Source organism: Martes martes, assembly GCF_963455335.1.
Source record: "Martes martes genome assembly, chromosome: 3".
NCBI classification, from domain to species: domain Eukaryota; kingdom Metazoa; phylum Chordata; class Mammalia; order Carnivora; family Mustelidae; genus Martes; species Martes martes.
The window spans coordinates 170999367-171012337 of NC_137890.1; the positions used below are offsets into that span (position 1 = coordinate 170999367).

The following is a 12971-nucleotide window of genomic DNA, read 5'->3' on the forward strand; positions in this document are numbered from 1 at the left end:
TCCTACCTCACTAGCCAACACTTAACAGCTCCAGATCTGTGCATAATAAGGGTACATCCACTTGGTGTCCAGAGATCTCGAGGTTTCTAGTATTCCAGAGAGATTATATCTGGAGCATAGATGCATAAGAATGGGACTTCGGCTCCATCCTGAAGGCTGTCTGTGTGCCATCATTTTTTGACAGTTAACATCGGTAAGTGCCTGTATGACAAGGCCCAGACAGACACTGGATAAGCACATCCTGTATAGTACTCACAACTCTGGCAAGGTAGATCATTCCGAATTTGCAGATGAGGAAGACAATGACTGAAGTGTTTTAGGAAGTGGCAGAGCTGGGATTCCAGAGGTGTTTTCTAACTGGAAGGGACTTTCTGTCACACCCCAGGATTACTGTCTCTTTTTATTTAATCAGCCATCTGATCTTACAGTCTAACACCATAGGTGTTTGGAATAAGAAGGTGAATGACACATGGTGCCTCCTTCCAAAGATGTCACTTCCTAAAGTGGAGAAGTGGTAGGAATAGGTACACAAACACAATGCACTAAAGAATCGTTATGAAATAAGTAGGTACTGAGTGCTTAAACTGTCTGAAATCACGGAAAAAGTACTGTTTTTTACCTATCATTCTAAGAAGCATATAGTTCTCTGTCTATAAGTGTTGTCGTGCTCATGAGAAAGTTCAGAGATTACCATTAACTCAGTAGTACTGGCCATCTTCCTGCCCTGCATTAGTAATTTCATAAGGACTTAAAAGAATTAATTACCTTTGCTTGGGGTAGGGGTAAACTGTTTCAATATATAACCTTAATTCATCTTTTTACCCACAGTGCTGTCTTGTACATTTATTTTGTGGTTTCCATTTTAAGAGCTTAAAGACAATGGTTTTTGCTGTGCAGTGGCAGTGGACACATGCCGTCACACCACATTTTGTAAATGCAAAATAAAACTGGGGAACTTGTAGGCAGTTGAACAGCAAAGCCCACTTGATATCCTGATTTCTCACCCCAACAAAAAGGCACAGCCAGGCCACATCCAAGGAGAGGGATCATCTCCCCACTCCTGCTACATGTATGCGTGGGTGATCATGTCACCATGGGTACTTGCTGGTCAAGGACAGGTCATGTTAGAAGAGAGGCCTCTATAGTTGCTTGTCTGGAAGCAGCCATTTTACTGTTGAGCAGATTGAACCCTGCTGAGCCAGTGGCTTGCTGGGAAAGGGAGGACTTTGTCTTTCTTTGGTCTTTAAGGAATTTTTGAAGGAGTAGTTTTAGGGTGCTTCTCTAGGGTGGGAAGATGGGCAAGATGTCTCTGTCTAGTAGATGCAGCTTTTGCTTCTCTAAACTTAACATTTTCTTCGTTTCCTCTCACTTCTTCTGTTTTTCTCTCCCACTCCCATTTATTATTCAGTCTCTATTTTCTCTTGCTCCTTCTTTACTCATGTTGATCTTTGTCATTCTCCCTTTGGTTTTTGGTGCTGTCCATATTCCTTAAAATTTTTATGAAGGCAGTTTTCCCCTTTATTTTCAAAATGTGTTGATATTCAGTAGACTTCCTTACAGTATTTCAAGCCTAACTAAAAAAAAAATGTTGAGAAAAAGTGAACTTGAGACTTTCTCAAACTTTCTAAGACTTCTGTTGAGAAAAGGGAAAATGTACAGGTCAGTTCTTATTTTTATCTGAGCGGTTTTCCCGTCCAAATAGTCAGCATAAGGAATGTAAAAAGATTTAGGGGAGTACAGTCATGGTCATGAATAATTCAAATATACATTAAGAATGCAGAACTTTTGGAGCAACCAGTGCATTTTATAGAGAATATTGGAAAAACACTAGGGAATGAAAACAAATATCACCTCTTCTTATCATTTTTACTAAGAGGACAAACTAAAAAAAAAAAAAAAAAAATCCCAATTATAAATCACAAAGTACCCTGGAACCACGATTCAGATCTTACTTCTAAAAAGGAGGTTAAATTGAACTACAGCAGTAAATAGAATTCTTGCTTTTTCACGAGTATATTTTTATATCCATCCTTACATATCTTAAGTAAGTTTTTTATAAACAACTACACCAAATTCACCAATTTTTAGTAATTCCAAAAAGTATTCACATCCAGGCATCTGAACTGATTGCATTCTTGAAATACATACATTTATTTTAGGCACGCACTTTAGGTATATCAGGTTTCCAAGAAAATATGATTATCTCCATTTTGATAATCAACTAAACAGGTAGTGAATTTTTATAAAGTAGGTTACTAAAGGTCCAGTAACGTTTTCTTGCAAAAGCTGGTGTGATCACGATGTGTGGGGATTCCTGGCACCACAATGCTATTATTACCGCATTGATACATTCAGCACAATAAAGAATCTACTTAACTTTGTTATACATGCCTTTAACACCTGGTGCCACCTGTAATGACAACAGCCACAGAACTTGGCATGGACTAGATACTCAATAAATGTGTGTTCTTTCCTTTCTTCCTTGAATATATCTTACAAGTATTCAGTTTTGATAGTCTTCAAAATGCCACCTATAATTTAATATATAAAACTTATTTTTCTTTCAAGCTTGACAAATAAGCATACCTTTGTTTCAGTCCCTGAAGCATCTTTGGGCTCTGACCTGTTTGGGATCCATCCTCTTTTTAAAAGGGGAAAAAAAAAAAATATATATATATATATATACACACACACACACACATACATATAAATATATATATATGCACATATATATATGTACATATGTATGCACATGTATCTATAATCTCATGATTACTTTCAATATTTAGCTCTAATGTATTTGAAAAATAATTTCCTTTTTATAGGATTAAAAATAACTATAACCTCATCTAGGCCATTTTCTCTGAATAAAAATTTACCTTGTAGGAGATCCTACATATTCATGGGTGTATGGTTAGGTGAGTTCTTCCATTACAATCCTAGAAAGTAGATTAAAAATTTGAAAGTCCTTGGAGAGCCCTGGAATCTGCCAAATGATACACTGCTGTAACTAACTGAAATTAATGTGGGTGAAGTTGTAGAGTTCTTGCTTTTTTCTCACTAGTGAAATTCTGAGAAAGTCATCCAACCTGGAGAAGGACAGCAATTTATCACTCCAGAGCACCAAAGTTCCAGAAAGAAGGCACACATCACCGGGTAAGCTATTCTCTTCTGTTGAGTTTAGAGGGGGCCTCTTGGAACAGCCAGCAAGGTCTAATCTTTGAAAGGGTTATGCTTTTAACTTTTCAAACAGAGATGGAATGCCTAGAATATTCCCAAGAGATCTAAATGTTTCTTAAGGTTGCCTGAGTGTGGCAGTGCAATTACGCAAGTTCTTGAGGATAATTGGAAATGAAGTTCTTACTAAAATACTTTCTAGGAGCAAAAGCTTAGATGGTACTAAATATGATGTTGAGAATTGCACACTTTGCCAGAATTGGCTAAGGACTCTGGCCATCTGCGATTAGATGATGCTGGGATGGTTAGAAAGCCCAGCAATAAAAGAAAATTACCATTTGCAACACTACAGATGGACCTAAGGGGTATAACATTAAGTGAAATAAGTCAAAGAAAGACACATACCGTATGATTCCACTCTTATTTGGAATTTAAGGAAAAAAACAAATGAACAAACAAGGGAGAAAGTGAAACTAAAAAACAGGCTCTTGAATACAACTGGTTGTTGCCGGAGGGGAGGTGAGTGGGGCGGGAGGTGAAATGGATGAAGGGGGTCACTCATCTTGATGAGCACCGAGTAATGTATAGAATTGTCGAATGACCATGTAGCATACCTGAAACGAATATAACACTGTATGTTAATTGTACTTCAATTTTAAAAAGAGAAAAAAAGTTACTGGATGAAATCTCAGAGATTTGCCCAAACTTTTCATTTTACAAATGAGGAATCTGAGGCCCAGCAAAGTTACATGCCCTGTCTAGGCTTATCCATCAGACCTGATTCTAGAGCAACAGCCAAGCTGGGATTCTTTCCACTATTCCTCCCCGCCAATGCTCAGTATCCCAGTCTCTCAGTGGGACTGTGTGCTTCCTTTACAGCTAGGTCAGGAGCCTTCACACTTTAGTGTGCAGAAAATTTTCTGGCTGAGCTGCCTGAGCCTTATACCAAAGAATTCTGTTGCAGATGATCATGAGACACTCATTAGAAGCCATAAATTGGGAATAAACTCTCAAAACAGCAGGACAGTTTTACATTCATTTGACAAATACTTATTGGATGCCTGCTGTCGTGTAAGCTCAGACCTATGTCCCGGGGATATTAGGGAACGAAACAAAGATTCCTCTGTGTTTGGAATGTGATTGGTGCTGTGGAGAAAAAGAAGTACTGTTAAAAAATGCCATGGGATATATAAGATCCTGTAACATTTTGTAAGTTGGTGTAGCCACTGTGGAAAACAGTTTGGTGTTTCCTCAAGAAATTAAAAATAGGAATACTGCGTGATCCAGTAATCCTGCTACTGGATATTTACTCAATAAAATGAAATACTAATTTGAAAAGATACATGCACTGTGTTTACTGCAGCATTATTTACAATAGTCAAGACATGGGAGCAGCCTAAGTGTAAGTGTTTACTGATAGATAAATGGATAAAGATGTGGTACACACACACAGATATACACACACTGGAATACTGTGCCACTTTAAAAAAAGGATGAGCTCTTGCCCTTTGCAACAATGGGGATGGACCTAGAGGGTATTATACTAAGTGAAATAAGCCAGACTGAGAGAGACAAATACCATATGATTTCATTCATAAGTGGAATTAAAAAAAAAACAAATGAATAAATAAACGAGAAGAATTAGACATATAAATACAGAAAACAGACTGATGGTTGCCAGAGGGAAGGAGGTGGGGTACAGACAACATAGATGAAGGGATGTGGGAGATACAAGCTTCCATTTATGAAATAAATAAGTCATAGCAATAAAGGTCACAGAATAGGGAATAGGGAATAAAATCAATGATATTGTAACAGGGTTTTATGGTGACAGATGATAGCTACACTTGTGGTGAGCATAGCGTAACAGAGAGAGAAGTTGAAAAGTTGAATTGCTATGTTGTACAACTAAAGCTAATGGAACATTGTATGTGAACTGTAGGCAACTAAAAACAAACAAACAAGAAACCATGACATCAAATAACATTCCAGTGCAAGTTGATGGACCCGATGACAAAGGTCCTGTGTTAATGTAATAGAAATACAGGAGTGAGTGGTTATGAGGAACTAATGTTCTGTTGTGAATGATCTGAGGGTATTTGGCTGAGAAGCTTAAAGCACAGTAGAAATAAGATCATAGTGTTGTGGTCCAGTAAGCTTTGCTTTGTTCAGTAGCCACAGATTAGGTTTCTACCCTGGCTGCTCATCTCACACATGCATTGCCTGATCCAGAGGAATCAGTTGGTAAATTCTCAGCCCCACAAGCACTATAACATAACCTAGGCCCTCCTGATGATAGGTCACCCTATCTTTGAATACTAAGATTCTTTGCTGTGAATGTAACAAAGTATCTCTGGCCAAACTTCATGAAAGGTAACATACAGGCTTAGTGACCATCCATGCTATAGGTATGAACATAATCTTCTAGCTAATGTTCCTAACCCAGAACACTCTGCCACATCATAAATAGTGCTAGATGAGGCTACTTTGAGAATTACTTAATTAGAGTATACTGCAGTTTGGACTAATTGCCTCATCCCATTTATTTGATCTGAAATATCTTTCAGAAAACACTTTGGGGAGGAAAGAATTTATGATCTTAAGCAGATTTCAGCCTCCCAATTGAATAATTAAAAAGAAAACCATTATCACCAGATGTGCATTGGCAGATCCTTTGAACAGATGTTAGATATGATGGATCTGTGGAGCTGGTAGAAGCACCTCGAATCCTCTAGGCCTGCACAGAAATGATTCACTTTATTAGGCAGTAATATTGGTGATGAAGTTTAATGACATAAACTGGAATGAAAGCAAATGACATCTAAAGTGATTGGAAAAAACCCAAGAGCAGACCAAAACCATCACAGTTTTATGTGAAGAGAAATAATGATGGAATTTGCCATTTTGCCAGCACAAAACTTTCATAGAAGTTGCATATTTGAGTACATTCTTGCTGTGGGGGATGTCAGGGCACAAGTGATATTTATGGATTCTTACATGAATCTGTCCATTTTTGTGTTATCTGTTTAGAATGCTAATCTGTTCTTTCTTCTGTTACAGCCCCAGTATTTCCCAGTCTGAGCTCTTTTTTGGAAAGTACCGGAACAGATACTTTCAATGGTAGTCAAGTCCTTGCCCGGATCCTTAGTTTGGAAAAGGTAATTTCACTCAGTTTTGTAATGGACTGATGATAACCTGCAGTTGAAAAAATGCCTCTGAGGTTAATACAAGCATCTCCCAAACAGGAAGAGATTTGGACCCCCCCCCCCCCCCATTTGGAGTAATATCGCAGGAGGATTCTTTTGTCAGGAGCTCTTCCATCAAAAAGCTTAATTCTCAGATGTTCTGAATTCATTAAGGTCTTGGACTTTTATTTATTTCCCTATTAAGTGCCTTAATCAAACTTAAGATTTTCCTCTAGTAAGAAATAAGGTAGCATTATATATAATCTTCTAATTTTCTGAAACGGAAGAAAAAAAGACATATGACAGCAGATGAAGCTCTAATACTATACTTGGCTGCCTCATCCATACTGATAATGCCTTTGGAAAACTTGAGCTGTGGAAAGTATCTCCCCAAAGTCACAAAATCCTTCTATTTAGCATGGTTTGAAGAGCTTACTTATAGATCCTTCTTATTTTCAGATTCCAGATTACAAAAAAAAAAAGTATTAATTTCTATCAGAGGCATAAACTGGCAGCCTGTGAGCTAAATGTGTGTGTGTGTGTGTGTGTGTGTGTGTGTGTGTGTGTTAGGGATATTAGGAAATTAAGTTTGAACGCCTTTGGGCAGAATGGGTTCCCTTCAGTTGAACACAGTCCCTACTTTTCCTTATTGTCTTTCATTCAGCCAGATTCCTACATTTATTTGTCTGACCTTTGCTTTATGTGCTCTTCAGAAATTAAAAGAGATTATTTTTTAACATTTGCTAATAGACTTCTCTCTCTTTCACTCACTGTCTCTCTTTGTCATGCACACATGCACACATGCACACATATGCATTTTAAATAATGTATTCATGTTTTATGCAGTAGACATTTCTTCTATCTGGATGGAACATAGGATATAGGACATAGATTTGACTTTTATTCATATTCCAGTGATCATAACCTCTGCTGCTTAGTATGACTCTGTTAGTTACCTTTGAATTAACATTCTGTATAAGTGAGGCATCTCAGTAAACACGTTTATGTAAATAAGCCAAAGGACAATGCAAAGAGGGATTCCAAGAAAGGCATTATTACCCATAAAGGCAATTCTGCCAGCGCTGGCTGAAATATAAGCCTTTCCCATTCAATTTAGTCTAGATGTTGAAAGTCTGGTTCTAACAAGAATAATATTTGAGATACCTAAAGCTCCCTATTTGGCATAAGAAGGCCCCAATATGCTCAGTTAATTCCAATTTAAAGGCTCCCTAAATCAGACCAGTATGTAAATGGGAGGAAGTTACTTTATTCCATTCTATTTCTTCCATATTAGTTCCTAGAAGCACAAAGTCTTCATTGAATCAGTTAAATACTTTAATATCTAGAGTAACAACACTATTCTCAAAAATACTGCTTCATTGTATTGAAACTCCCAAGTTCTCTTTCTCATACAGAATAAAATTTCAGAATTTTGTGAAGCAGCACAGAGTCATATATCCAGTGGAGATAAGTCAAAAATGAATTTTCTATGTATAGATACATATTTTTAGAGTAGTTGGAGCAGGGAAGGGTTGTAAAAATTAGGATGACATATTGATGCCTGTGTCAGCAATCTCTCTGATTCCTCTTTCTTTCTCTTTACTGCTTTTTGCAACCCTTGCAAAAATGAGTAGAGAAATCATTTTGGAGTGAGTTTATGTGTAATGTTAAGAAAGAGATATGGATGAATGACTGGAAGACTTGGCACTTATAGTATATCCTAGAATAAGTGGATCCTGTCTTGTTCCATTCACTGAGAAGTTGCGTCACGGGATGGCGGAGTGTGGCTTTTGTGACATAATATTAAAGGGGAAGATAAAGTTAATTGGCCCTCACCTCACAGGGTTATAAGAATTAATTGTTAGAAAGGACCCATTAAGTGTTATAACTAAATGTAATTGGCTCTGTAAATACCTAAACAACTTAAAATGGTGAATGTGATCACTCTTCTACCTGAAATTAGTGCTGTGTCTGTGACTGGTCTGTCCTGTGAAGTATATGGAGGATTTAGGATTCCATTATGGAAACGCTTTTCAATTATTGCTGTTGTTAATTATATACTTTTATGTGTTTTCATATACACATTTTCTTTTTTTCTTCATATGCATAATTCCTAAATAAACTATTTGCTTTATAAATGAAACATAATCCATGTTGGTCCACTTCTCTAAAAAAACCACTGTGGGTCTTGGATGTCACAGCTCCCCCTCTCTGGAAGTCCGGAGATTGCAGCCAGTTTCCCCATGAAGGGTCACAGTTAAGACACCGAAGTTTGCTGCTAAATGCCCAGTAAAAACTACGGTTTTTAAGTCTGAAGATTTTTTTCAGAAAAGATCTGGTGCATTTAGTTTCTCTGGTCGGAGAGAGGAAATTAGTTCAATTAAACAAATCATGTATGAATCATTTAAATCATAACAATGACAAGAATTACCACATTCATACATTTTCTTGTAACTTTTCATAAATAAACCAAATGTATTTTAGTGTTACTTTAATAGTAGCTATAATGTGGGGCCTTAAAATGGCTATTGTGAAGGCAAGTCAGTTTTCCTTGAAGAGTAGACTATTTTATATCTATATTTATTAACATTATTATTTCACTCTTCTCACACATATTTTTAGCTCTTAGAGCAAAATTCAACTTCAGAAGACATACGAAAAGAACTGTGTGAGAGCTATCCAGATTATACTGCTCATTACGTCTTCTCTTGGACAACTCTAGGGAAAAATGTTTTTAACAAATTTTGCCTATCCAATATGACCTTTCTAGAGTCCTCTCTCCATGAACTAACAAACCAATTCTCTCAGGTAAGTGTAAATATTTTAATTTGATCAAGACCTCTTAAGCAATGAAAGGAAATGCATTGCTTTCATTCTTATATCCACAAAGTGATTCAACTTGAGTCAAAGAGTAAGTCCATAGCCCAAATGGGCTGGGTAATACTGACTGGAATATGCACTCACCCTTGGCATGCACTCCTTACAGAGATTCACACACAGTATCTAATTCTAAGTCATGTCTGCTTTCCAGGTGCAGGATTGAAATGATTACAATGTTGAAACAAAAATATTGCATTATGGTTATTGTAGACACATCTTTGTAGATGGTTTTGCTCTATGGTAAATGAAGATTATTTTCTCTGTCATATTTAAGTAAGATTACTCAGGCTGTAATGTAAGTTTAATAATTTAACTGTTAGAGCCATTAACTCTCAGAAATGAGAATAGTGGGTTATCTTCTTAATTTTTCTCACTAACAGCATACCTACTTTGAAAAGCTGATTTTTGATGAAACAATATATCCCTCTCCTCAAAACATTGTACGTTAGGGACAAGGACTTTATACTGTAAAGTAGTAATGTTAAACTATGATATGCAAAGAAGATATCGATAGTCTTCATTTAATGAAACCCCACATAACAATGAACAATCACAAAAATACTCAGAATTTTCTTGAAATATTATAAACAGGACTGAATGAAAGATACCCACTTCTGATACTTTACTCCTGTTCTCTGAATTTTACGGTAATTTTCATTCAATACAGAATGCTTGAATCACCTTTAGTAATCTGAGTTTTCTAAATGAACCTGATTAGAGACACTGTTATAATAACCCCTGTTAAACATAGAGCACTTAAAATGCTTTCTAAACAAATTCAGTCATGTAGGGTAGAATGTTTGCTTAAGAATACATTGTTCAAAATCACATTCTCAGCATGAAAGAACTTGAATTACAACTGAACAAAAGCCTGACTTTACCAATATGAATGACTTTATTAAAAAAATTACTTTGGGTGGGAATATAATGAAGAAATACTTTACTTGTTCACTGGATCCCGTGATACAGAGCAGGAGCAGAAGTCACAGTTTTTATTTGTTTGCTTATAATACAAGATGTGATTATTACATAGGTTCACTCACTATAAATCATTTATTGTAACTAAAGTTCCTGGTATGGCAACAGAACTTTGAAAGTATTTTCTTCCATTAAGTATGTGTGTATGTGTAATTATAGTAGCAAATATATATAGATTTAAGGGTTCTGAAACCAAATAATAAATAATATAAACTCTGCTAATAGATACAGAGATTTGTCTGTAAATCTTAAACCAGATACTAGGGAAAAACAAAAACATTACCCAGAAGCTAATTTCATTTTAAGGAATTAATTTTAATTTCTAAAATGTAATTTAATATATTTTGTATAAATACAGCTCTGTTGACCAAAATTGATCTGTGCCAATTTCTGGAGGTATAAGAAAAAGCCCAGTTATGTTTAAGGATATTAGAAATGGTTATAACTTTTCCAAGTAAAGAATGACTTCAAACTATATAACAATCAGAATTATGTGAAAGTCTAAATTTTTAATGCCTTTAAAAACAGTGAGCCATGTGATTACAAATGCTGAACTCCCATTTTGCCCTGTTTGTCATTTTGTAAGATATCAAGTGATCCCAACAACCAGAAGACAGTATTTCAGGAAATGGTCAAAGTGCTATCCTTCTTCTCACAAGTCCAAGAGCAGTCCACTGTCTGGCAACTTCTTTCTAGTTTTCCAAATGTGTTCCAGAATGGCACAACACTAAGCAGTCTACTTGGTGTTCTTAGAAATGCAAACAGGTAAGAAAATACAAGAATCGAGTGGGACAAATAAGTCTTTTTTTTAATGTTACCTGTGAGGATCACTGGTAGGTAAGTAATTTAAACATGGAGCCAATAATCGTTTAGTACCTTACTGCAGATTTTAACAATGAAGATGGGGGTATTAGTTAAGCAAAGAAAAAACAAACACTGCAGTCATCAGGGTTACCCAAGAACATTGAGGAAGTGAGAAGGCACACTAGTCTTAACAAATCTATAGTCAGTTGTTATTGCAGACCTTCTGAAAAAAGGTGTGTTAACAGGAGCAGGAGTAGATTAGAACATTGGCTCAGGCTCATTAAGGGACAAGCAGAACTCTGCCTTTAGCATTTCAACTGCCCAAGAATAAACTGTCCCATTGGGTTTTAGTTGATACCATCCAATAGAAAGCAGCCTGTTGGTTGGAATTTTAAACTGAGCCACCTCAGTGGGGTTGGTTCCCCTCATGTGCAGCCAACCTATAAATGATCTTTCTAAACCTGCATATTGGGTTGGGTTTATTTGACATATATGACTGAAGATTTGAAATTATCTTTGCAGGAGAAACGCTTTTAGAGGCTACTTGCCTTATAAAAGAGTTCAGACTACAGCCAGCGTTTAGAATTTAATGGACTCGTACTTAGGTTTTGACTTTGACGTCTGTCTGGCTGATTTGGAAATGTGCATTAAAAACAACAACAGCAACACTAGATCAACAGCTGTCGATTATTGCGTGTCTGCTACATACCAGACACTTAACTGAGCCGTTTATAGATAAACCACATTAAATCCTACAACTAAACTATTACTCATTTTGTAAATGAGGTGACAGAGGGTCATGAAAATTAAATATTTGATGATTATACAGCAAGGGGGGCTTAAACCTGGGTTTTCTAACTCCAGAATCCAGGCTGTCTCTTTAATATGTCAGTAGGAACACAGTGTATTCCCTCTCTAATGTCTGAGGTACCAGAAGAGAGTGTTTTCACATTCTTTGGAAAGCGTCCAAGAGCTTATGTTTGTTCAAAGACCTTATAATAAGACCTTATGTTGGTACATTAATCTCATTCGATCCCACAACAATGCTTTGAAATTGAGACAACAGATATCCCCATTTTGTAGAAGAGGAAACAAACCCTTTCAAATTACTGTCCCAAGATTTGAGAACTAGTAAGTGGCAAAGGCAGGAAGGACCTGAAGGATGACAAGTCCTGTGCTCTTTCCACAATAGCCCATCATAACTAAATTACAGAAGTAGGAAGAAGTTAGGAAGTTGGTTCTCTGTACTGGTCCTCATTTTAGCACTTAGGGTAATTTTCACCCAGAATTTTGGCACTTCATCCTCTTGCTCTTATTTATATTCTGTCTTAATAAGCAAACAGGTAAATCAATTAAAGGGGAAGGAGAATCATTTGAATCCTGTAGCATAGCAATAAAAAAGAGTCAAAGTAATAAGCTGATCACAGTAAGACATCACTACACACTCACTAAAATGGGTACAGTTTTAAAAGACGGACAACCCCAACTGTTCACAAAAATGTAGAACAAATAGAACTCTTTGGAAAACAGTATGATAGCTTCTAATGAAGTTAACAGTAGGCCCATATGATGTAGCATTCTACTCCTGGATATATATCTAAGAAAATGGAACCATATGCCCACATGAAGATTTGTATGCTATGTTCACAGCAGATTTATCTGTAATAGCTAAAAATCAGGAGGAAAGAACAAATAGCCATAAATAGAAATACAAAAGAATTATAGTTTATTTATACATTGGAATTCTGTTCAACAAGAAAAACAAACAGATTACCAAGTCACACAGTAATGTGAATAAATATTATGACTACTGTGCTGGCAAAAGAATCCAGACACTGCCCCCACCCCCCCAAAAAAGAATACCTACTGGATGTATAGATATTATTCCATTTATATGGAGTTCTCAAATTTATAGAATTAATTTATACTGTTACAAATTAAATCAGT

At 36.3% G+C, this 12971-nt stretch overlaps 1 protein-coding gene across 1 annotated transcript in view; it reads left to right on the forward strand.

Moving 5' to 3' along the window:
* Positions 1-12971, forward strand: part of ABCA12 (ATP binding cassette subfamily A member 12) — a 169507-nt gene that overhangs the window by 60990 nt on the left and 95546 nt on the right. The window contains exons 4-7 of the mRNA XM_080799565.1: positions 3065-3156; positions 6238-6335; positions 8985-9170; positions 10807-10985. Of these exons, the coding sequence (XP_080655691.1) occupies positions 3065-3156; positions 6238-6335; positions 8985-9170; positions 10807-10985 (555 nt within the window). The remainder of the gene's footprint in view (positions 1-3064; positions 3157-6237; positions 6336-8984; positions 9171-10806; positions 10986-12971) is intronic.